The 26,129-nt window shown below is 41.7% G+C and overlaps 2 protein-coding genes across 3 annotated transcripts in view; one reads left to right on the top strand and one right to left on the bottom strand.

Annotated features, from left to right (window-relative positions):
* Positions 1-5,117: 5,117 nt before the first annotated feature.
* Positions 5,118-13,887, top strand: CSRP2 (cysteine and glycine rich protein 2). The gene is made up of 6 exons (XM_027679759.1): positions 5,118-5,179; positions 8,823-8,941; positions 10,901-11,069; positions 12,061-12,193; positions 12,861-12,954; positions 13,569-13,887. Exons 2-6 carry the CDS (start codon positions 8,830-8,832, stop codon positions 13,643-13,645), a joined length of 585 nt encoding a protein of 194 aa, XP_027535560.1. The 5' UTR covers positions 5,118-5,179; positions 8,823-8,829; the 3' UTR covers positions 13,646-13,887.
* A 2,461-nt stretch (positions 13,888-16,348) lies between these two features.
* ZDHHC17 (zinc finger DHHC-type containing 17) overlaps positions 16,349-26,129 on the bottom strand; it is a 70,510-nt gene continuing 60,729 nt past the window's right edge. Inside the window, exons 14-18 of one of the 2 annotated variants that reach the window (XR_003533662.1) lie at positions 22,901-22,984; positions 22,371-22,528; positions 21,522-21,616; positions 18,138-19,518; positions 16,349-16,615 (exon numbers count right to left, since the gene is read on the bottom strand). Coding sequence is in view for 1 of the 2 variants with exons in the window: in XM_027679758.1 (XP_027535559.1) it covers positions 19,380-19,518; positions 21,522-21,616; positions 22,371-22,528; positions 22,901-22,984 (476 nt within the window). In the remaining variant the exon portion in view is untranslated. Of the gene's footprint in view, positions 19,519-21,521; positions 21,617-22,370; positions 22,529-22,900; positions 22,985-26,129 lie in introns of both variants that reach the window. The other variant, XM_027679758.1, reaches the window with a different exon arrangement.

Raw genomic sequence — 26,129 nt, 5'->3', positions numbered from 1 at the left:
AATACAGCTTGGAAACAATCCACCCTCTTCTTTCTCACAACAGTTAGCAGGGAGTGAGAGAAAAAAATCTCATTTATTGAATTTAGAAAGATGGCAAAAGTTGCAAAACAAAAGGAATAAAACGAAAAGGAAAAATTACAACACGTGTTGGGTGTCCTAGGCACGCAGGATTCCCAGGAACACGCCCTTCAATTCAAAAGTCCCGCTTTTTAAACATTCTTAAGGTTCAACCCCGTTTACGTCATAGAAGAGGCGTTCCCCTCTCCCTGGTTGGCTGTGTCGTGCTGGGAGGTGGAGTGTCCAGCAGCATGGCAGCTTCCAGGACCAGCCATGTGGTATAAGGGGTTTCCTTACCAATATTCATTTACAGTTCCCTATTCCCGTTCGCATGTTTCCCTGACACCGGTTCCAGGCTGAATCCGGCGTCTTACAGCTCCGCGATACACCCTATAGGTTAGTAAAGAAAAACTCTTATGTTAGTGATTTGCTAAATTCATTTGCTTGTAATAAAACCGATTCTTTATTTCTCACAGGAGCTCTGGCACGAGACTGCTAGTGGCTCTGATGAAGGTTGTTTGCAGGTGTTGTAACACCCTGACATGACTTGCCTTTGAGCTTCCTCTTCTTATCAGGACAAGTAGCTACATGCAGAGGTGCTGACGTGGTGGAGAAGAGTTTAGAGTCCTAACTATTACTGGGAAAGGGGACAATGGGAAAAAATATCACATGAACTCTTTATTTTTAGCCTAAGCACTGCTTTTTGACATTATAGATTTGGCAAGATTGCCATCTGCTATCTGGGTAACTCCCTGAGCAGCCTGATGGAGCTGGGAAGCTTTACAAAAACAGCAGAGTCAGACCATTTCACCTTGTGATCCCCTCCGCACCTGCTACCAAATACTAAACACATTTCCTTGCCCTCCTCAAAATCAGTAACAGTATTATTGGAACAAGCTGTATGGGTCCTCAAATTTTGTCCTGCACTAATGATACCCTGTCAGTCAGCAACAGAACTTGTACATGGTTGAGCTTACTGAAGCTCTTGCCTGCAGGTTTTTCCATGGCACAACACAAGAGATAATCTGGTCCTGTGAGTGTATGGTGAATAAATCGAGCTTTATTAAAGAAATCAATACTTTCAGCCTAAATTATCCCTCCTGCCAGCAAGGCGACATCATAACTAGTCCAGGTACTAGTGTTCTGCTGAGCTGGCATCTGAAATAGAGCTCGCGTTTCACTAGCCTTTTCAGAAACCTCTATTCAAAACCCCAGAACTTCAATGCAGTAATTTCAAGTTTTGCTGTGATTTTACAGTGCTGTCACCTGATAACTGCATCACCAGCACCCTACACTGTGCTTTGCCTCACTAAATGTATTTAGGATTAGATGCAAACCATGCATTTCTTTCATTTAGATAAACCTCACATCAGGCTGAAGTGTTGCATGCAAAACCCTGGGAATGAATCCATCTCCCTCGGGGACCAGGAACACCTTGAGTCCCAAAAACTTTGCTGAGCTGGAGAGAAATCTGAGAGCCTGTGAGTCAAAATCCACTGCTCAATCTTCTTAAAATCCCACTAGCACCCATACTTCCAACAGTGGGCAGCTCCACAGCTGCCTCCATTTCTGCTTGGAGATACTAAAGCAAAGTAAAATAATTTATAAATATGGCAAATAATAAAGAAATCCATAAGTTTAGAAAGCACAGTCTTCTCATACTTAGTGTCTTCTGGATCTGTACTTTGGACTTAAAGAGCTGACTAAAAAAATCACAGCTCTGGTAAACTCTAGAATTGTCTGCTGCATTTTCATTAATTTGTGCAAATTTCATTGATTTATCATTATCATATTTATAGTAGAACAAATGTATAGCGCTCTTGAAATGCATGAATGTTTAGATAAGGAAATTAGCTAAACAACATATTGCCTTCTAGGATAGGGCAAATCTGGGTAATGCTGGGCACAAATTAATTTTTCACTAGCTGATATTGCATATAAGTCATTTGAAAATCCCTTTTATTAGGGGCAAGTTAGAGGGATGGCCAGCGAGAAATTAACCAAGGTACCATGGGGACCACTGCAAGGCGGTTTACCTTGCAGGCTGGTAAACAATAAACTCTAATGCTAGCTTCAAAACACCTCTCCTGACAGGAAAAATAGCTAAAATTATGCTCTTCCACAAACATAATTAAGGGAGCTCTATAAGTTGTAGTAGCACTTGGATAAAACTAGGTATGACAAAAACAATGTCAAACGATGACTAGAACCCCTGCAAAGTAAAATCTAAACTAACTAGAGTAAACTTTCATAAAATGATAGCAAGGATTATCAGCAGAGCAAGAAGACTGACTCTGCCATAAGCAGACATGGGACTATGCTTACAAGATCAAATGAGGATAAGATAATCCCAGGTGAGTGGAAGGTATTTAATAGCTGTAAAAAGCCTGAATAACTGATGTGTGACAAGTCTTTTGAGAAGTAACTAGGTCAGACAAGCTGACAATTTACTCAGCTCTCCGAACACGGAAAACAACTTTTGCATAAAATTATGGCATAGCTAAAACCTTGAAAATTTTGTTCTGAGATGATGTACATACTTTGGGTCAATTTTACAAATGAAGGGAGAACTAGTTTTGTGTAGAGCCTCTGGGCTTTCCCATGGCCAAGGAAGCAGAAGAACAGAGAAGCAAACACCCCAGGTCATAGAGCTGCCAAATCAGCAGGGGAAATTAACGGGAGCTGCTAATATACTTGAACACTGTTTCTCAGAAATAAACTGTCTTAATTATACTTTGCTGAGCTCAGAATGGCAGAAGCCAGACAAAAAGCTGGCAGGCTGCAGGAGCCCAGCTGCCTACAGGGACCTGGCACAGTGGTTAGGTGGGAGCTCCTCCCCAGACCACTGAGAAGAGGCATCATCTGAGATTTTGTGCAAATAAGTCAGAAAGAGGAATTTATGGCAGGTGTCAGGCAGAAACACAGGGAAGGATAGGGTCAGGAGGATGACAAGGAGGGTGAAGTGGGTAGTGGGGCTACTCGACCAATGACAAGGATTCTCAGGGTGCCAGGATGAAGGACTGCAGGATGGCAAGGAGGAATGCAGCAGGGCTGGATTCAGGCTTTATCTTAAATAAATTCTGAACTATGCCCTCAGGAAAGACAGACAGAGAAGAAGAGATATGCTGATGAGATAGAATAATTATGCTTATAAATAAAATAACTATGTATTTAGAGATATACACATGCATACTTATATTTATAAAATGTATTGATAGAAATAGTCCTTATCAATAAAGTATGTGATGAAAGTTTTCATTCTTGGTTTTGTTTTCGTTCATTACTAGGTATTACTCCCAAGTGTTGCAGTAATATATTCCTTATTATTGTTCCTACAGTAATGGATTTAGTGATATATTTATGTCCAAACCTCATAGTTACTCTGTTTCTGACAGACTACATACTAAACATGAATAAAATAAATATTGGATGTCAGATTGTCTTCTAGCTCAGTCAGCAGTGCCTCAACACTGAAGATCATTTTATTTCATACCAGCATGGACCCTTAGTTGCAGTGAGAATTTCCTTTTTTTGTGTACAGTCAGTCCTCACTAGGACTTCAATGCTTCTCCCTTCCCTTTATGATCTCTGCTGTTTATATTTTATAGTCTGCAGGAAATGCTGTCAAAAGGGAAAATCTAATAGCTTTGGAGGCTACCTGAGGAGACATGGTAAATAACAGCATCATCACATGCAGTTCCAGCAGAGCTGGGCATAAGACAGGTTGGACAAGAGAGCACAGGCCTTTCATGCAATAAGTGGAGTCAGCCTGCTGTGACTCATACACCTCTTACTTGTCTGACTGCAAGAGATCCTCTCCCTCCAGTTTGAGAAACAACATTGCTAATACTTCTGCTTCTCATAGTGCTCGCTTCCCTCAAAACATAGACTAAAATTGTTGCTATGATGCTTGAGGTCAGACTCTTGGTCTTGCTTACAGCAAACACCACCTCGTTCCACAGAAACCAATACTGGCTTCATTTATGGAGCAGGGCTCCAGGATGCGCATAAATCATGCACGATCTGGTCATTCACGATTCATTGCAAATAGAAAAAGAAAATTATAAACAGGAAGGAAAAAATCTCAGCGAGTTGCAGCTGTCAGCACACAGGCTGCAGCAGGCTGGAAGAACATTTTAAAGGGAGAGGACAGCTAACCTTTTTCATTCCCAGGCTTGGTATGGAGGTAATGTGTGGCCTCACGGCACAGGCAGTTTGGCCCCATATACCAGTCACTGGACAAGGCAGGTTTCATTTCACCCAGCTGCTTGCACCAACAGCCCCACAGCATAGATTTCACACCCAACCTGCTGTCAGCCCATCTCACTGTACCATGCTGGCACTGGAGGGGTTTTTTGTGAGGTGCTGAGGAGGCCACTCCTGTTGCTGAAACAGAACAACCTGGCACTCCTACAGGCAACGAGTAGATGATTTGGTATTGGGTTAATAGAGGGGATAAACCTACATCTCCCTCTAGACACAGGGAGCATAATCCTGAACCGATCCAGTCAGCACACAACAGCCATGGGAAATTGGGAGATGAGGACACTTTTAAGAAGCAGGTCAAGCTCTGTACTGTTTTCTCCAGCAGGAGCTGGCTGGTGTGGACAGCATTAATTGCTGGCCTTCTGTGAAAACTGTTTAAGGCCCATCCTAATGAGTCCCCGCTGGAGCAGTGGTTCAGCGGGAGCTGCAGTGCCGACTCCCTCAAGGCTCCCACGGCCCGGGCAGCAGCTCCCGCCCCAGCCCGCTCCTCACGTCCAGGTAAAGCTCTTTCCGAACCCTGCACGCCTTCGCTGTGCTCCAGGGAAACACGGTCACGGTGCCTGCAAGTTTAAAATGTAAATCAAAATCCTAAAAATGGATAAAACCACGGGCTGGGGTCCTCAGTCCGAGGCTGCAGCTTGGACGTCCCCGGGGTGGCCATGGCAGGGGCGAACCCTTGCGACTCCTCGCTTTCGGGTGCCCCGGCGGTGGGGGCGAGGGCGGAGCTACCCCGCGGGGCCGGGGCTGGGCCGGGAGCGGGCGGCGGGGCTGGGCCGTGGCCCGCAAGGCTCCGCCCCGGCTCTTTAAGCCGCCGCGGGGCCGCGCTGGGTTGAGACGCGCCGAGCCGAGCCTAGCGGTGAGTGCGGGGCTGGCAGCGGGAGGGCGGGGGGTGCAGGGGTTGGGCCAGACCAGACCAGACCAGATCCTCTCCCGGGGCAGGGCCGGGGGTGGTGAGCGCCTCAACGGGACCCGGCGCCGGCGGGAGGGGAAGAGGCGGGCGGGGGGCGATGCTCACCCCGTCCGTGCTGCTTGGCTTGTTGTAATGATCGAGCTGCCACCCACAGGGCTTCGCCGGCTGGCCGCCGAAAAAGCCGCCTAGGATAATTGAATAGCCTGGAATTCCTCAATGTCTGTCTTGGGATGGCTTAGGCCCCTTGTGTTTAGAGCTGCTGTTAACAAACGGGTTGGAAAGGACCTGGCGGCTGCTGTGGCTTGCCAGAATAACGTGCTCCCCTCTTGGCTGGGTTCAAGCAGCTGCCAACAGAACTGCAGCCGACAGTCAGAATTGTTGGTGCTGGTACTGAGGTCACCTGGATGTTTAATTACTGCTTTTGAGCTCCCCAGAGGCCTGCCTGAACTAGCCAAAAAGTCTTCAGGGAGCAGGGAAGGCTTAAGGCAGCACATGAGGTCTGAATCTGCTACCTGTGGAGCTCTGGAAGGAGATCAGGGCAGTGTGAGGCTGTGGTGCTGAGAGAGTGGCTTGTGGGCAGGGGGACAAGCTTGTGCACTGTCCTGCAGCAGAGCTTCTTCAAGTCACCAGCCCTGTTCCCCCAAGGTGCCTCCTGGGCACCGCTGCCGTAGGAGCAGCTCTTGCTGTTGGGTGATTGAGAAAATATTGCCATTCTTCCCATGCAAGCTGTCGTGGGAACATCATGGGGAGGCTAAATGGAAATATCTCCTATGGAATACGGTACGGTCACCTTGAAGTAATTACTTCAGTTCCTTTTTGTTTTTCATTTAATGAATTCTCAGAGTCCTTATCAGACAATTTGAGTCAGCTAAAGGTTGCTGGATCACCTAATATTTTGTCTCCCTTGAGAAGAAAGGGTGGAGCTGCACCCTGTGTTGCCCAATATTACATGGGAAATCTGGAGCAAAGCTGGAAACCTGATTCAGGTCATTGACTCTAGTGTGCATGAAAACTAGTGTTTACTAACAAAATGCTTAAAATTATTTAGGCTCATGTAAATACACAAAAGAACATGAGTGGGGATGGTGAGAGGAAAAGACAGAAGTACTTCTTGTACCAAATGCCATTTGCATTTTGGAAAGAATACAGAGTGAAAAGGAATCTCTTCTCCATTTTTCTTTTTTTTCCAGTCCATGCATTCCTTTTCCAAAGCTTTGTGCAGCCTATATTCACTTTAACCGAGGACGCTCTTTGCCATGATTGATGTCAGCTGCTGTGCAGTAGCACAGCCAAGCACTTGAATAAAAGAAATGGAATCTTAATTTTTAGACTCTACAGTTGTGCCAAGAATGACAAAAGCAAAGTGGGAAATGTCATAAAACTAATTTTATGAGCTCGGTCAGGGTATTAGTGCTAAACCATGGAGCAGTAATGATGCTAATCCTATGGAAGTATTAAACAAAGGGCTATCTCAGTAATTGGTGTCAGTGTGCAAATAGCACTGCTCAGCCACTCTGAGGAAGTTTCCTAAGCTATTGCTTAGGAATGTACCTAAGATGCCCCAATTTAGGTTAATAAACTAATCTTATTTTCCCACATGCCATGAATGACTGCCTGCTTGTCTTGGACAAAGGTCTCATAGTTGCTACCTGGCAGCATGTCTTGGGAACCACACAACCTATCACACATCCCTAAAACTGCTGAACTGCTGGTCATGCTGCTTGGACAGGAGGCTTGTTTTACCAAGCCATATGGGTCACGTAATTCAGCCAAAACTGCTGCTCTCAGTTGTTATTTATGAATCTGCTCTACCTTGCCTGAGGAACACGAGGTGCCTCGCTCTGCACTGAGGCCTGTCCCGCACATTGCTTCAAGATCCCCTTTCTTTAAGGGGCTCTTCTCACCAAAGTGCTCCTGTCTGGATCCCTGTGGTGGAGCTTCCAGTTCCTCTTTGTCGGCCAGTGGGATGACTGGAGGTTGGTAGTCCTCTGCTTCTGGCTCAGAGGGATGAGTGGCAAAGCTGACACAAGGCAGCAGATTGTGGGCATTGTGTGTGGATGCTGTTGTGTGTATCTTCTCCCTGTCTGGCCAACATAGGAGAGCTTCTAGAGGTGAGTTTTCCAGAGAAATGTCAGAAGCTCCCAACAAATTCCTTCCCTCCCTCCCTCCCTTCCTGATAGTTGACCTGTACTGCAGTGCTGCTGTGGGGAGTCTGCAGGGAGGGAATGGTGGTGCTGGTGGGGTAGGGTGGCAGTGGGCAAACCCATGGTCCTCTTCCAGAAACCTCTGAAACAAGGATCAGTAAGGAGTAGTGAGGGTGATGAGTCCTGTCTCTGGCTGCTGTTGGCCTCTGTGCTTGTGAGAGGTGGTCCTTTGGTGTGAGCTGCAGGAGAGCAAACCAGCATTACCCGGCAGTCACAAGTTAAGGGCAGTTCAGGGACGACTAGGAGATAAGTCTTCAACAAACACTGCAGTGTTATCTCATGGTGGTGGTGGGAGGAGGAAAACCCCAGAAAAGCGGAAGGTGATGGGCAGTGCTTGGCTTTGGTACTTTAACCCGGGACGGTTAACGGGAGGAGCAGGAGGAGCTCCCAGTCGAGCTGAGTGGGAGCGGCTGGTGGTGGTGTTGGGAGTGCAGGGGAGCTGGGGAGGGGGCAGCTCAGCTTGAGATGGGACAGTCACTGCTTCTGGCTTTATGTAGGAGACTGTCAGTTCACACGATGGGTGAGGTGCCTGACCCTGCACACTAGCCATCTCTGCGTCCATTCCAAGTAACATGTAATGTGTGAGAGGGAGTTTTACTTCCTTTTAAAGCACCTGTGGCTCCTTGAGCAGTTTGGTTTGGTTTATATACCTGTCTGGTAAAGGTACAGTTCATGTAATAGCAGTGAGTCCCTGGGAAATAATCTCCCTTAAACTTCTTTGAAGTGCAGGTGTGATCTCAAAGGAGTTCAGAATGTTCCTACAGCCCTGATAAGTGGTTTTCTGGTGAGGTGAACTTTGGCTTGTACCACATCCCAAATGACAGGCCCTGCAGTAAAACAAAATGCCATTGTTGGCACAATTGGTTTGCTTCTATCAGATGAGAGGCCCAGCATTAATGAAGCATAGAAACTGAAATATCTGTCTGGGGGCATTCGTTCAAGGTACAGTAAAGCCCTTGTGCATGAAACTGTAATTTGGGCATAACTAATTTATACAACTTTCATAATCCGCAGGCAGGGACAGAGGACATGTCTCGTGAAGACTGTGTCTCGGTTTTTCTTGCTGTTCAGCAGCAGCAGTCTCTGTTCCCCTTGCCAGTTCATCTGCTCTTACAAATAGCCGTAGAGAGCCCACCTAAGCCTTTAAGTCTGGTCTGGGATCTGAAGAGCTGGGAAGTTGGGCTGATCCCAAAAACTTCTCATGCAGTGGAAGGTCACATTTTTAAACAGTTGGTGAAATCTCAGGGTTGTGCTCTGATACATTAACTTTGCAGATCTGGTTTAAAGGAGCCTGTTACACCAACAGTCCTGGGGCCAGGGTGGTGGAGGACACTGTATTTAACAAACCTCTCCCCTTCTCCCTTCCTTCCTGGCTAGGCACACAGAACCACCATGCCGAACTGGGGAGGTGGCAACAAATGTGGTGCCTGTGGCCGCACTGTCTACCATGCTGAGGAGGTGCAGTGTGATGGGAGGAGCTTCCACCGGTGCTGCTTCCTCTGCAGTAAGTATTCCCCTCCAAAATCTCTGCTGGCATAGCTGGGGAGATCACAGCAGCAGGGTGCTGGTCCACAGGAGATATCCCAGGCTCAGCTGGCACCCATGATGGGCATGGCAGGGGCCGGAGATGCCTTTGTTTATCACATGTTGGGCTTAATTCCTGCTTCCTCACATGCTTCCTGGGCCTGGTATCCCAAAGGGAGAGTGCATCTCCTCGAGAGGTATTATCCTACCTATCCAGTGTGTAAGGAGTGGGATGCACCTCTCAGAGCACATCATGATTTTTCTCTTCCATTTGCACTCTTGCCAGCCTTTTCCTCAAGAGTCTGAGGGTTCTTCAGGTTGGAAGCCTAGCTTAAGTGTTGTTCATGCAGAGGAAAAAGCCCAGTGGCAAAGCTCCATTTGCACTGATCTGAGCTCAGCTGGGCTTCCCCTGGTGGTCTTGAGGCTGGCAGTAGCTGAAGGAACAGTTATCAAACTGCTGCCCTGGCGTCCTGCAGAGACCAGGACACCAGCGTGCCTGAGCACAGCTGAGTTGTTGATGCTTTAGCACAGCCAAAAGCCTAAACTTCCTTGGCACAAGAGCCTGTGGTTTATTTCAGATGAAAGGAGTCCAAAGCATTATTTTCCAGTCCAACCAACAAGCCCAGCGAGGCATTGAAAACCGCTTTCTCTGCTGAAAAGACCTCTGCTTAGATGAGGGGAACAAAGGGTCCCTGTGAATCAGAGGCTCCTACTTTGCAAACAGACAGCCTGTCTGTCTGAATCAGAGAATTTTACCTTGTTGCGAACATGAGGTACTGTTTTGCCCCACTTGCTGTTGATTAATACATATGGACAGAGCTTGGGTTTAGCTCTCTTCATCTAAGCTGCAGTGACAACTGGCCCTCTCAAGCAAGTTTACTGTTAGTCAGCTGCCCAATGCCAGCACGCTGTGCTGGCACTGAGAGCCTTTAGCACACCTATGCTCCTTTTCCTTAGCTCTACTGTGGTCACAAAAAACGAAGATTAGATGTCTTGGCTGCCTCATTTTCAGCCTTTTATGGGAGTTACTATTAAAAGAAACCTGGAACTTACAGTCAAACAATGGCTCTACTGTGTCTGAATGTATGCTTTTCCTTAGTGCATAGTTCTGTTGGGGTTAAAGTCTGTAGACTTAACAAACATGCATTTATTTATTGGATATTTTTGTCTTATAAAAAGAACCTCAGAGCTAATGAATGCCATAAGCAAAGGTCACGCAGTGTTTTGAAGACACTAAAATTCTTTTTAAACAAAAAATTCATAAGGCCATTTCTTTTTTTTCTTCCCAAATTCTTTATCACGGGCATAATGCTGTTGCAGATGGAGAGAGCATGCAGTTGGCATACAAAAGGATGTTTAAGAAGGAATTAGTTCTCCTTTCTACTGTAACCTTGAGTAGAGTGCTTGCATTGTGCTGAAGGACAATGTAGGAATGCCAGAAAAGCACAGCCTCTCCAGTGACAGCTGTGAACCAGCCCCAGCTCAATCCCGAAGCAGAACTGAGGCGGATGAGGGTGGGGGGGAACCTTGAAGGTTTGTTTTTTTTTCCCCAGCCCCACCCTGGCAAAAAGGGCAGGACAGGGGTTCTTCTGTATTGATAGGCTTTTGCTTCATGCTGTATGGCATCTGTCAAGGGAAACTGCTGACTGCCCTCTCTGGATTTCTGAGCAGCGTCGTTCATCAAACCACAGCAAGTTTCCAGGCTTTAAATGTCACGGTCATGAAGAGGTGGGAGGGAATACAGCCCCTTACAGAGCTAAGCATAATTCATGAATTCAAACGGCAACTTGCTCCCTCTAATCTCCGGTGGTCCCATAGCCCAATGAGAAGAATTGTGGACAGGGAAACCCCTAAAATCACTTCTCACTTGATTTTTGGCTTACTATGTGTGCTGATGGAAATGGTCCCTTAAGGCAGTTTAACTCTTTTTTTCCTCCAGTGGTCTGCCGGAAAAACTTGGACAGCACAACTGTAGCGATTCATGATGCCGAAGTTTACTGCAAATCTTGCTATGGGAAAAAGTATGGCCCAAAAGGTTATGGATATGGCCAAGGAGCAGGAACACTGAACATGGACAGGGGAGAGCGACTAGGCATCAAGCCTGAGAGGTGAGTGAACTGAGTTCAGAGGTGCCCTTGTCCTTTAGTACTGTTTTCAGAAGAGTCTTTCAAGCTGGATTTTGTTTAGTTCATGTTGTTTGGAATTGGAATGCTGCAAAATAACCCAGTCTAGCTCAATGCAGGGCATTGAACCTGCACTACACAAAGCTCCCACTGGTGACTATGTGAGTAGGAACAGTACAAGCAGGAGTTAGTGCAGGCAAGGATGTACTAATCCTATGCATGAGCCATAGGGGACTGAATTAGGGAGCTGCTGATTGCTCTGCATGAGCCCACAGAGGTGACTCCCAGTCTCGAGTCACTCTCCTAAATAAGCTGGAAATGCGAATGTTCACCATTGGACATGGATTTGGACAGCTGGGAATCTGGGGCTACAAGAAGAATGAATTTTTAACTGGCAAATGAAGAACCATTTGTGTTTAATGGTAGCTAAAGTCAAAAGGCCCATTAAATAGTAAACATTCCTAGTCTGATTAAGTTCTTGCTGTAAAGCAAAGCATGTGGAAAGAAGATGAGGTATGCCTGACAACTTGCTTCATGCAAGTTCCCAAATTATTGCTTAGCGTTTATATGATGCATGCTCACCAGACAGGTTCAGTGATCCGTTCAGGTTCCAGATTATGATCAGTAGACAGAAATTTAACAGAATTATTTGTAGCTTAATATGTGAAAAATCCCCTTTTCACTTATCTAGAAGTGCTGAATTCTGTATCAGGACATAGAAAGTTCCTCAGAAAACTAGCCTTTACAGGAGCTTCTTTTTATCCTTTGAAGCATGGCCTTTCTCTTTTTGTTGTTGTGGTTTTGGTTTTTCTCCCCACCAGGTGTAATTGGATAGCCTTGCTGCTAACTTACTCCTCCTGTTTTGCAAAAGTACTGTAGCATGTGTTGGATGCTGCAACACGTATTCGTGTAGCTAAAAAGAGCAAGAGGTCACTTAGTAAAAGAGTAGAGACAACAAATGTCCTATTTCTTTCAGCACACCTTCTCCTCACCGGCCCACTACAAATCCAAACCCTTCAAAGTATGCTCAGAAGTTTGGAGGGGCAGAGAAATGCTCAAGGTGTGGCGATTCTGTTTATGCAGCAGAGAAAGTAATAGGAGCTGGAAAGGTAAGGAACTGCATGTGCTGTTTTGTACCTGCTGCGTGGACTTAAAGTGAGCAAGGTGTGTTATGTGGGTCCCCGCAGGGAACCAACTGCAGGGCCGTTACCTTAAAATCGCATTTCTTAGCATTGGAAACAGTCAAATCAATCAACTTCATGGAACAAAAAGCACTTGAAATGCAGGTTAATGAGTGATCACCTTAGATTTCAAAGGTGAAGATTCAATATCATCTCATGCCAGACTTGAAGCAGACTGCAGAAGCCCTCTCCCTCAGAAGAGGGAACAGTCCTGTGGGGTGTGCAGCTTGTGAAGGAGGCTGAATGTTTCAGCAGAAAGGGAATGTTCTCTGAAAATACCATGTAAAACCGTGTGTCAGGCTGCCAGCTGTCTGACTTGCTACAGAGAGCCAAGATCTGCTCTGAATTGATCAGAGCAAGCCCAAACCTTTCAAAATGCTGCTCTGAACAGGATGCTGTGTGGAATTTGAGGCTTTGGGCAACTCACAGAAATGCAGATGCTCTTGTCTGCTACTGGTGCACTTCAACTGGTTTTTATTGTACCAGTCATATAAAAACAACATTGATGCAGATATTTCCAGTTAATGTGGGGTTTTTACCAACTCAGATATCATGTGTATTTATACTATCTTTCTGCTTTTTATTTTTTCCCTAGCCATGGCACAAAAACTGCTTCCGATGTGCCAAGTGTGGAAAAAGCCTAGAATCTACAACCCTAACTGAAAAAGAGGGAGAAATCTATTGTAAAGGTGAGGAAAGAAACAAAGGTCACTTGTTTATGGTTCAAGGTAATATGTTACAAGGATGGATTGTTAGTTTAGTCCTGGTATAAGAAACTTTCAGGCTCATGTCAAGATGGAAGTGCTCTGTAAGTCATAGGAATAGAGCTGAAAAATGAAATAAATATTACTGAAGCTGCTGATGCTGACATCTGCATCAAGCAAAACATCCCATACTGAGAGATACAGCAGCCTGTGCCCTGTGCCTGGGTCAGAGAGCAGATCAGAGTAAGGAGACAAGCCAGCAAGCATCCTGCCATGCCTTCTTGCATGATATTGTGGATATAAACTTGATACGTGATATTAGATACTGTGGTTTGATGACAACAAATGCCTTAACAGATACCAAGCCACAGAACCAATATGTGAGTTACCTTCACAGAGCGGGTTGGGAGCTACATGGACTGAACAGGCCTGGCTACTGACTTCAGTCAGGGCAGTTAATGCAGCTTAACAAAATGTTTTTAAGTGTTGCGTCCCATGGGGATGTTCTAGTGACTATGGGGAAGCAGCTGAGGGCTTAGCCTAGACAGTGCTGTTCTTAATTAACAGACTCAGCTACTACATGTTCACCTTTCTTGCAGGTTGTTACGCAAAGAACTTTGGCCCCAAGGGATTTGGGTATGGCCAGGGAGCAGGTGCCCTTGTTCACGCCCAGTGAGGGGGCTAAAAACCCCTTACGGCTCTGCTGAGATCCTGCTAGAAGGAATAAGAGAGTTTCCTAACTGTTACTAACTACTGTGAAACAGATACTAATTACTGTAGTGCTTGGGCATACATTCTGCAGATGATTTTAAAAAACCCCACAAACACTGCTTTTTTCCTTGCTTTGTGTATCACACTGTAACACTTTTAATACTGAGTATCAATTCAATAAAGCTTTGCTTGTTGATATATCCTAAAGCCGAGTGTTGCCTGCTTTGTCAGCAATGAAGGTGAGGGGAGTGTTGCTAGGGCACCTCAGGGGTGGAGATACGATGCTTACAGACGTGGTGCAGACCTTTGCTGAAAGCTGGACATACAGAGCAGGGGTTGTGGCCTTCAGAGGTGAATGCCTGTCCTCCAGTATCACACCATTATATATGCACATGCAAGGCAACGAGCTGCTCCCTGCACAGTAGTAAATCTTAATTTACTGCTCTGTACAGTGACATAGCTCTGAAAGTGATAGATAATGGTAGCTGTGTGCCTAAACTGCTGCCTGTCTCTGCCACAGTCTCTAGTAAATGGAAAACAAACCATTTTCACCATAATATTCTGTGGGGTTGCATGTGCTTCAGTATTGAGGTGCTATTATGCACATAATACTCCACCAAGACAGCTGCAGATTAATACCATCCCTCTTAAGCAGCTGGCCAAGCTTTGGACTATCATATCCAACTTGGGTCTAAGAGTAACTTTTGACCTTTTCTTGGTAGTGCTAGGACTCTTAGCTCCCTGAAAATGGTGGAGGGTTTTGGCCTCTTGAAGACAATACCTGACAAAGCAACTGCAGCCCAACAACAGAGCAGAAGAAAATTCTGTCTTCAAAATGTGACTTGAACTGAAGTTGATGAGCAAGGAGTAATTGCAATTAAATGCATCAAAGGCAGTGTAGATCTGCTCCCTGTGAACACAGCAAGTGGGTGAAAGCCAAACTAGGGCCTTCACTCTGCTAACCCAACACTTTAGGAACTGTTGCCAATAAAGGTCTATGAGTAGGGGACAACTACTTGTGCCTTAGCCAGATCTCGAGTGGAAAGGTCACAGAAGAGCTTGGCTTCTTTTAGCAGCTGGAGCAGCCCCCACCCATAAGGCCTGAGCTCACAGCACCCACACTTGAACTTCTTGTAAAGCAAAGGGGAGCCACCTTCTCAACAGGAAACAAGTTTCAACCCTCATTGTGCGAAACAGAAGTTAGTTAAAAAAAAGAAAAAAGATTCTTTTTTTGGGGAAAAAAGAACCCTTCACAAGTGAATTTATGGAAACCCATTCAAGACTGGGAATGCTGCAAGAAAACATTAAGCAAGTGAACAAATGTGTCAGTGTGGTCTACAGCAGTTTCCAGCAACCGTGGTCTGAGGCAGTGAAGCAATGGAAGCCAAAAGCCTAATTAGAAAAATACATATTACTCAAAATAATACATGAAAAGCATTCTGTACAGGTTACAAAGGAACCATGTGGATAGGAGGAAAACCAGACAGCCAGCTCAAAATGTGACTCAAAAGCTTATACAGTTTGCAGAGAGGGAAAGATCAGAACTAGAAAAGACAGGCAGAAGCAGCACACATTTCAGGTGGGAGTTAGGAAGCAAGCGACAGCACAGCCTAGGAAACCTGGGCAGAAACCTTTGGCCCTGCTACTCATATGGCAGACATTGCTTTCATAGCAAAACCATCTGATTTTACTTAAAGGCAGCTAATGGGAGGTCAAGGCACTGAACTCTAATCAAGCCATAATGAGGATGCAGAGGGCAGGCTTCTTCCCAAGTAAAACAAACCCAAGAACCAGCTTTCAAGTCATCAGGAGCCCACCCATACCTCCCAAGCGCAGCAACTGTTCTGATGGAGCACTGCAAATCTTAGATGGAGACCTTCAGCACAGAAGATAAAATGTCTTTTTTTTTTTTTAAAAGTACCTTCTCTGGTCTTTACCAGACAAGCCAAAGGGTGGTCAGCAGAGGCGAGCCTGGACACAGCCTCACCAGGAACATTGCTTGGGGAAGGGGAGAACAGCACCAACAATTCTCAATGTCAACACTGAAACCACACTCAGTAGAAAACAGACTTTTTCTCCCCTTTAGGTGTGCTCTTAAGTCCTAGCCTTATACTTTAATATATGTTGCTGATTATAAATATCTTGATTAAATTCCAACTTGGACTGTTACCTTGTTTCTACTCAAACAGCATGGACCAGAAGAGTCAGGGTAGTCGGTAGTCTGTCTCTTATAAGTGCCACCTAGAAGCACACATCTTGGTAACACCTCCTAGCCCTATGTGGATGTCTCTTTTACCCTTAGAATACCTCAAATGTCATTAAATACATACATTTGGCCACCTGAAACATTCCGTAGATGGAATTCTCCCTTAAGAAACATTACCTTGCCAGCATGCCTTGCTCAAAAGACAGGAATATCTAATTAGTGAATGGTAACTTTAACTGGTAGTACAAAGGTATACTTTACCAAAATCCAGTGTAGTAGCTCACAGGATCTCACATCTGCACAGAACTGGGTGCATGCTATCTGCAAGACACCTGTATGTCCTTCAGAAAGACTTCACGAAAATAAGCTGCAAGACGACAGCTATATTTTCATGGTATGGCTTCTGAAACTGGGCAGAAACAACACTGTATGAAATCACATCCCAAGTCAAGACAAACACTTCATCTAAGAGTCAATATTTATTTGATTAATAACTTACAAAAATTAACAGATTTAATTTATGTAAGGAGAGCTAATTTATTAAACATTTTACAGATTTTTTTTTGTTCACAATGTAATACACATCAAGATCTTGACAGTATTAAAATAATACTTGGCACAGTTATAAATAAAGAATATACAAAAGAATCCATAGCTTAAAATGTAGTGATGCTGTTTTACACATTATTTGAAAAAAAAAATCTGGTGGACATCAAAGAATACAAAAACCTGCAAAGAAACAGCACATGTTTAGGGCCAAGACAAAATTCCTATTTATTCTACCTATGTCAGATTAAGTTGGTCTGATCTGCTATTGGTCTGGACCAGCTTTATTAAGTTTCAGAAGCAATGCAGTTTTGGTTCAACAACTGAATTTAAAGTTTGATAACTTGACAGAAAAATGCATAGTTGGCTCCGCCCTGCTTGCTTTACGATTTCACAAACAATTCAGTGTTACTCAAGACAAGTTCTGTTTTGCACTGGAAACTTCATACATCCCAAATCCATATATGCATGTCAATTTTCACAATTACCTACTATTGTTCAAATTCTGCAGGTCTCAACAAAACTGTCACCAGAGAGCTACGGACAAGTAAATGGTGCAGAACTCGCTATGTGCTTCCAAAGATCACCTCTTCTTTTAAAACATATTTGGCATGGAGTGCATGACACAATTCATGGCAGTTAATGCTACTGGGCAACTAAAACCAAAACTTGTATCATGTACTGAACTGCTCTCCTGGTGGCCAGGCAATATTTAATAAAGTGTATTGAAACTCCTCTAGTCAACCGACCCTCAACAGAAATGTGGAAAAAAAGAATAAAAAAAGAAAAAATATGTAGAACATCATTGGTGATTTAAACAAGCTACACTGTAAAGTCTTCATGCTTTTTCTGATTAGGAAAAAATATAAATAACTGAAGTCAACTGTTTTCACTGAAATAGAACGTGTTCTTCATTAGGATTACAAATTTTGTCTGACAACAATAGCAAAAGCTTCTTGCCACCCCTATACTCAAACCTCTCCTGTTAAAACTGTGTCCAAGAATGATGTTGATTTTTCCAGTATTAAACATTCAAGTACTCTAATGCTGCACTTCTGTAAATCCTGATATCTGGTACTTGCAAACTAAGTGTGTGTCTTGAGATCAATGAACAACTACAGAAAAAAATGTTTACTTGCAAATACTGAACATCAACTATTTACAGTTTCACTGCTTCTCTTACTAAGGCAAGGGCCGGGAATACCACTAGATTGCTTTATTACCTGTAATCTGCATATTACAGAAAACGCTAATTTTGCCAAGCATCAAACATGCAGTGAATTTGCAGGGCATAATGCCTATTAACAGCAATATTGAACATCACTAAAAGCTCATTAGATATCTTCCTACACTTTTTTGGTTGAATAAAATGAAAATGAGCAGCTTTAAATACACTAAACACACACTCACAGAGAGAAAACTATTTGATAAATTATTTATATACAGATACACATTCTTTACACTGGTCTCAAACATCTGTTTTCAGGTCCCTCCCCAAACTCCCCTCACAGGTTCCTCGAACCACTGGGTTGCTACAGCACTTATAAGAGAACTAACCTGATTCTCAGTCTCTGTCTCTCTGTAAACAATAGTTAAGGAAGCAGTGAACAATTCACTATGAGTATATGAAAACACCATAACAAAAAATCAGTGCATCACATTCAAGAAAAGACCCTTTGGAATGCAATTTCAGATCATTCCTTACCTTCCAAACATATCTGTAGCATGAGAACTTAAAAATAGAAATTAAGTGTGATTTCCACGTGCCAGTACACCATCTTCTTCAGAATGCTGGTTTGCATTTTCTGTGCGTGTGTGTAATTATGGGGATTCTTAATTTATTTTTTTTAAAGCTTGGTTTCTGTTAGTTCACATCCAAATGAATTAAGCATTTCAGGCTACTTTGGGTTCTTCTTCTGCAGTTGCATTCAATTTAAAACTACCTTGTATTTTTATAACTGAGACTTTTGCTTTCACATCTGTGGTATCCCCCATGCAATTTCTCTTCCAACATGTCTCCAAATACACTACACTGCACTGTGTGAGGAGCAAACTTAACACTAAAACATTGCTAGTTTGTAAGTTGCTCATACAATTACTTGAAAGATAATGATTTCTTCCCCACTTTTTATCCCTGAACATTATATACTGTAAACTAATTTTACAGGTGTATCATGCATTTAAGCAGGGCTTTAACTTTGACAGAAAAGCTTTCCTTATTGGCACAGTTGTTTATTTCAGACTACATTATTTCAGAACAGGGTTAATATAAGTATTTAGTTTTACCACTAACCGGTGGCAAAAACAATCACCAAAAAAAGTGGGCAATATATTTTTTTCTCAACATTACCTGACGTGCCCTACTGCTATAACTTTACATGTTACAGGGGATCCCCACCATACAATGTTTTTAACAGTACTAAAAAGCACATTTTTCAATGTACATCATACTACAGAAAATCTGTATTAAAAAAAAATCACATTACAGGAACTACAACATAGTGATCAGTGAACTCTGTATAATGAAATTTAGTTTTATATTCTAGATTCTTGTTTCAGTGGAATTATTGATATTGGGTACAAATTTTTTTGCTCAGCACAACATAACTACTTATGTCAATACTTCAATAATCTCATGCTCCATTGTGAAAGACCTTAAATAAAAAACCCAACAACAAATACTGTGAATATGCTGTCATGAATAATTCTCATGTTATGAACTGTTAAAATCCCTTTTTGATCTTCCTCCTCTTCCATATCAGGTTTGGCAGTTTATTCTGTCCATTTTTACTTTTGTTAATAAAATTCTGATGAAGAGAAGGTACCTTTATGATTCATCATCAGCCCTACACATAGCATGCTACTCTTCAAGGGATGCGGATTCGAGAGAGAGAGAAAATTTTTCAGGCACCACTCAGTATGATATGCGCGCAGGATGAAGGTGGTGCTACACTAGCTGGTAGCCTGATCCTGAAGTTTGGTCATATTCTATTGTATACTGCCTTGTCCAGTCCACAATAACAGGCCGAAATAGACCACAGCATCTGAATTCAAAGAAGTCTATAATGTTCCTTATACATCCATGGCTAAAAACAAAACAAAAATACATGTCAGTAAGCAATATCATGGCTCTTCTAACAAAGTACAACATCTTTCGCCTACCTACAAATTTGATTATTCACCCTTTAAGTTCTTAAATTCAGAAAACCATTTCAGTTCAGAATCATCTTTATTGATAAGCAAGTTCTGAAACAAGAGGTATTCACCAGACTGGTTAATGTTTGATCGCTGGACATAATCAAGACTCCAACCTTCTTTCACTATCTACCAAAACTGTATGGAGAAATGTAACATGTTATTAGCAGTGCACTATCATGTAGTACCGCATGGTAATTCAGATCCCTAAGAGGAAAGCTGCATTGTACAGATGCATAAGACAAAACAGCATGAAGTGAATGTCTTCCTAGAATAATTTCCATCTTTATTAATATCTATTTTTGCATACATACTGGTTCACCAGCTGCAGGTCTAGGATCAACCAAGTCCCTTGACAACACAAAATTAAGGAAGCGTTATCTGAATTAAATGAACTATTCAAGCACTTTCTGTGGCTGAATGAATTGTCAAATATTTAGGAAACCTATAAAAAGATTCCAACATGTTGGGGGTTTTCCACTTAATTTAACATGGGCTGAATAGATCACGGTTTTCTGGAAGAGAAGCTCATGTTATGACATATGCAAGAGCAGGTCTAAGCAAAGAGGAGACAACAACTACTTCATGTCAATGCTTCATGTGATAGGTAATGCCAAGTCAGTTATTTTGGATATCTGGTGTTATTTTCAGGAGCCATTTTTATAATAGCAGCTATTTCAGTGAAAATAGTTTGTGAATGTGACATTAATTTGGGGATCAAACCAGCAGTTTTTTCCAACCCTGTGCACCATCTTGTGTTCTTCAGGCAAAATAATTATCCAGTTTTGCTACAACTCTAATCTGTAGGAACACTGCAACCATACAGAGATGCTTGTCTGCTTCTTACTACAAGTTTTGTATGAAGAGATATTAAAAAAAAGATTTACTATTTAGTATTTCTAGCACAGAAATCCATCTGCAACATCACAGAATCACAGAATGGGTCAGGTTGAAAGGGACCACAGTCGGTCATCTGGTCTAAACTCCCTGCTCAAGCAAGGTCATTCTAGAGCACATTGCACGGGACTGCATGAATCCATGCTGACTATCCTGATCACAACTCCTATTTCCTTTTCCCCAGGTGGCACCTGAAAGACCATCGGTTCCCACAGGAGACATAGCATATACAGCAGGATGGCACGTGCTTCTGTCTCTCCCAGCTCCTTTTGTAACACGCTCTCAACCCACCAATATACCAGCCTCATGCCTTCATTTATTTCCTGCCTTGGCTCCACAAGCTGCTCCATGTCGCTGTATTCCCATCCCAGTGCTACTTCGCCTCTGAGCCCCACTCTTTCCTCTCGCACCCTCACCCCTACAGAAATTAGAATCCAAACCTACTCTTTTACATATTGATGCCCAAAAGCCCATGTCTCACCTATGCAACACCCACTTCAGTTCCTGGGGCATCCTGCTCCAAATAGCTTTGCCCATGCTCTTCCTCTTGAACAGGAAGAAAGTGAAGCCTCTTTTCTCACAGAAAAGAGAAAAGGGGAGCAAATTCAACAGCACATTAAGTATTAATCAGGAGAAAGTGCCCAGTGTAGAAGTGAAGATCCAGGTCAACATCAACATGCGACAGTAAGCAATCACCTTTGGTCTGAGCATTTGCTTTATAAAAAGGATACTTATTTCCCCATAAACTCTACAGCAAAATACAACCACATTCTTTTCTGTGTTTATGCATCTCTACACTACAAAACATTTATCACTTCCTTTAACTGGATAGAATGTATTACTGTAAAAGCAGCTGACAGATTCAGCACTCCAAGTAGAGAAAATACTCTAAAAGTACTTAGCTGTATTCTGTTTCAACAAGCAGCACAATTCAAGTGTATGTAAGGTTACACATAAGAAATGTGTCATAATAAAGTGTATCCGCTTTAAAACTTACTTGAATGGGCTTTCAATAGATGTGGTTGTAACTTTAAAGTGCTTGTATCTTCTTGCATTCATTCTTTCATTTGTCGTGATACCCAAGCAAGATATCTGAAGACAGGAAGGATAAGTAATTTAGCTCACATAAAAACATGCAACCAAGTCCTGCATGAGCCAGACTAAAAAAGAACCAAATTCACTAGTTTAAATTCCTTCTTCTGAAGTAGGAATTTTTGACTGGGGAAATTATCAGGTCCAAACGTGACACATAAAATTTTGAAATTGATGTATGTTGTACGTGATGAATATTGTAGAAAAAGCAGGACAAAACTTAAATTTACTGAAAAGTTTTACCTAAGTCTTAGAGGATAATTTCTATTTCTAGGACCTCTGGAAAGATTAAATCTCATGGTTCATTAATGACAAACTGGAAGTCTTTCATGTCATACTTGAAGGTTTTCAGTATGACTTCTCTTAGAAAGCATAAAGAAAATTTGGGTTTGGTCAGATTACAGTACAGTAATGTGGCCTCAAATCACATTGAGGCAGTGCAAGAAATTATTGCATTTTCTTTGAAGCTACCACTCTCTTTCTGCTAATGACGTACAGCATTATTCCAAGCTGGCCCCACAGATCTTAACCTCTATTATTCTTTATTGTCGTTCTCTCTTCTGTTTTACCTTTTTGTCATTCTGAGAATGGAAGGCAGAAGGTAGGTAGCAAAAAGAAAGCCCAAGTGAATGAGAAGTGAATGATGCCTAAGATCGAGAGAATGGATGCACAAGAAAACTTAAATGACAGAACTATTTCATATTCTTATATCACTCCCAAGGCTCAGCATTACAAGTGAAGTGCTCTTCTATACCTGATACATCTGACACATGAGTAACACAGCCACCCACATGAAGTGAAACACACTGTTTAGAAACATCCAAAACATCCATGGAGAACAGGTAGCAATCTGTGTAACATAGGTCCAAAATCCATCCTTTGTATAACTTGTCTCACAGTGGAAACCCCAGTCTAGAGAGAAAAAGTGTCAAAAAATATACAGGAGATTTAAGGTATGTTTATTGTACATCAACATAATGCTCATATTAGAATGTGATAAATTAAATAAGAAAATAACAACATGCCAAAATAGTTTTACATGCTCTCTTTTCCTTTCCCAACTCCTTGAATGCATGCCATATGCACATACTTGGCTGTTATGAATTAGAAAAAAGATCTCGGACAAGGAAAACACCCAATATAGTCAAATATTAATGTGCAGTTCAATTACAGAGTAAAAATATCCACCACTCTGATAAGGCAAAGATCTGTAAAAATCCCTATGAGGAGATGAAGTATTTAGGAGCAATTTAAAAACCAAAACAAAACATCACATTTACTCACAAGAGATACATCCATAAATCATCCAGCAGATCATAAAAAGCAGGAAGAACAGGTATCCCATAAAATAGCGATGGTTCCCTGCTCCTAAAGTTGTACAATAGGGATCAAATTACTATACTTTCAACAGAAAGACAAGAAAATTTCATTACTTGCTTAGAAGTACCGCTTATTTTATACATAGAAACATTATTCTTCAATATTAAGCCCATATAACTTCAAGACAGTGAAATTAGCTGGCGTATGGGGTTTTTTTACTTCTCAGACAACAAAGCAATGTTTCTTCAATTTCCATCACATTACAACTGCAATTCACTAATTCATTTGTAACCTCTTTCATGAACTAATAAAATTTTTGATAGAAATATTTAGAACAATGTTGGTGCCAGCTGTTGCAGAGCCCTCAACAGCCAGGAATTACGCATCAAAATATTATTTAAAAGCCATTAAAAAATCGTCAGACTTCAAAGTTCACTTTCTTAAAAGAAACAGAAATACAAACAAATACACAAGCTTCCTTGTATATTTGTTAATAAGCTAACTTACAAAATAAAGTATCTAGTAGAACTTGTAAAACAGATACATGTAACTGAACAGATGAGGCCTAAGAACCTGGCTATAATAATGAATGAGATAAAAACTACTCTGCTTTAGACAATTTAAATGTAAGAAAATTCAGTTACTAAAAGACTGATCTATTTTTAACATTAATAGAGCTAAAATAAACCTCTTATTGAGTACATCATAATACTGAAGTACTCAGCCTTCCTTCTGGATGTAAAATATGTCCAGTGTTGCAACCTTCCAACAGCTCCAGGCTGCAAACTAAACCCACTGAGATGATAATGACTACAAAAGACTTGGCTGTCATCATCCACCACAGCATTTACTTCTTCATTATGTCAAATGTTTTCCCTGCTAAAACAAGAGCATCCTCTGGAGGCAGAAAATAATCAAGTGCTTTTAGCAAGTGAGCTGAAAGATTGTATAAATAAGAGATGAGGAAAAACACACATACAACCCAAGCTAGACTAAACACAAGACATTTCCTTGAAAATCAAACAAGTTCCTGCAGACATAAAATTATGTTGTAACATTGCCTTAATCACCTAAGGGCATATGAGAAAGTGCTGGGAATGTCCCTGAGGTATCACTTTCATTTGCATTCTAAATTTCAGAACCGTTAAGTCTCATAAAAGACATTTTTTTAAAAACATAGAAGTTAAACAGTGACCTAGAAGTCCATCTGAGAGGCAATTGATGTGATGTTTCTTTTAGCAACATCTTCAATGATACTAAACCAAATTCTGCCTAACAGGAAATCCATATGTGTGGGGTAAAAACATAGGAACATAGGTGTAGCATTTAAAACTGTAAATGAAAGAGGTACAATCTTTATCACAAAAAAAAAAAATCTTCAGAAAAAGAAGGCAGAGAAACTGTATTTTTGAATAAGATTGGACCAAACACAGCACTATGCTCTACAGTTTCATCCTGGACTGGCAGGAACAGAGTGAGTTATTCTCCACACTTAAAACAATGCTTTAAGAATTGTTGTTAATTTATTTTATATGCTTGTGCTTATACATAAGTAATAACATAAAATAAAGATAACTGATTTCTTACTGATGGAGCTATATTGCAGGATTTAGACAGTTTGCTAATTTCATAATTTTTCCAACTTTCAACTCCTTAGAGGAGGGGAAAGTGATCATTTTTCTAAACCATACAACAATTTCTCAGGTACACAAGAACCTAACTTCTGAGTCACTGCTATCAGAAAAATAATTCAGTACAATGTCAGCATACATTGTGATATTACAGTTTAAAATTTGGCTCTAGAGATTTTCATGCTACTATTTGAAAACTACGTTTCTGTTGCAAGTCTGCAGTTTGTGTTTGAAATGTAACTACAAGTTTAATAAAACTTGTTATTTTTAATTTAAAAAAACTGTAAAAAAATAATGCTACTTTGATACTTTATTAAAAAAATAAATATAATCACTTGTAGAGACTTGCTTGCTGTATTTTTAACTATAATTCGGCAGGTATGAGGAAAATAATTTGCCCCAGTTGCCAACTTATTTATTTTTCAAATAGTCTGCACTTTTTGTCACCCTCTTCAGAATAGTAAAAATATTCTAAGTCTCTTTATGTGCAAAGTTTTATCCCTAAAGGATTTATTTTAGAGTGTCTGTAAACACTCTTACAGGATTTCTCAATCCTATCTTTAGCAACATTCTTATCTTTCTAACACATTCCACACGCATCCAAATTCCACCTTTCCAGAAAGGCATGATTCATGTTTCCCTTTTTGGCAAACATACCACGAATGCTGTTTTAAGAATGGATTCCATTTTGCAATCCTATGCTTAGAGTGACCATGTACCAACCTGAGAAGCCATATAAGGTTGTTCAGACCATCACTCCCTCCAGTTCAGCTCCACCTCCTCTACTGTGATTTCTAATGCTTTTTTCCCAGCATACTTTCAAGGGCCCTAATGTTTATTTTTACCTCCAGTTATCCCACTCACATCACTACAAGACAGATTCTGCTTTTCCATCATCACTGTTATTTAAAAATCATTTCCTCCACCTAACCTAATCTCATTACTCACATACTTTCATGACACACAAATTAAGGTCTTTCCTCCCCCATTTGTTTTTTGGTTTTCTGGTTATTGATAAAAATACTGGTTCTGTCACATTGACATGTATTCCTCAGCGCTTTTGCAAAACAAACTATGACTAAAGTGTCTCCAAAACCTGAGCCCACACTCCCCTGCCTGTTTAAATTAAAAATTTCTTAGTTCTTCATTGTTAAACATCTAAAATATAAATCACAAGTATCTCAGGTAGTAACATCTGTAGGAAAAATAAAATAGAAGAGGATGATATAAGTCAATCTCAATGAGACTTTAGGGATGTTCTATTAAAATTCAAATGCCAGGACTGACTACTTTACTCTTGATTTTCAGATTAAACTACTCTGATTATGCATTATCATATCTACTGGAAAGACTGCAATAAAGCATTTATTGGCTGCCAGCTGTCAGTGAAGCCAGGTCCTAATTGCTCCCCAAGATTAAAGTTACCTCAGCTTGTGTCCTAAAAAATTAAGCCAGTGAAGCAAGATGCACTCATTTTCTAACTGTGAAGTCTTCAATGCTCCATGCATAAATAATGGCTTTTAAAAAAGTTTCTTAAAAAGTATGACAGGGAATAGCAGCAT

Source organism: Neopelma chrysocephalum, unplaced genomic scaffold, assembly GCF_003984885.1.
Source record: "Neopelma chrysocephalum unplaced genomic scaffold, ASM398488v2 Primary Assembly neopelma1_59, whole genome shotgun sequence".
Classification (NCBI taxonomy): domain Eukaryota; kingdom Metazoa; phylum Chordata; class Aves; order Passeriformes; family Pipridae; genus Neopelma; species Neopelma chrysocephalum.
This window is presented reverse-complemented; position numbering and strand designations above follow the sequence as displayed.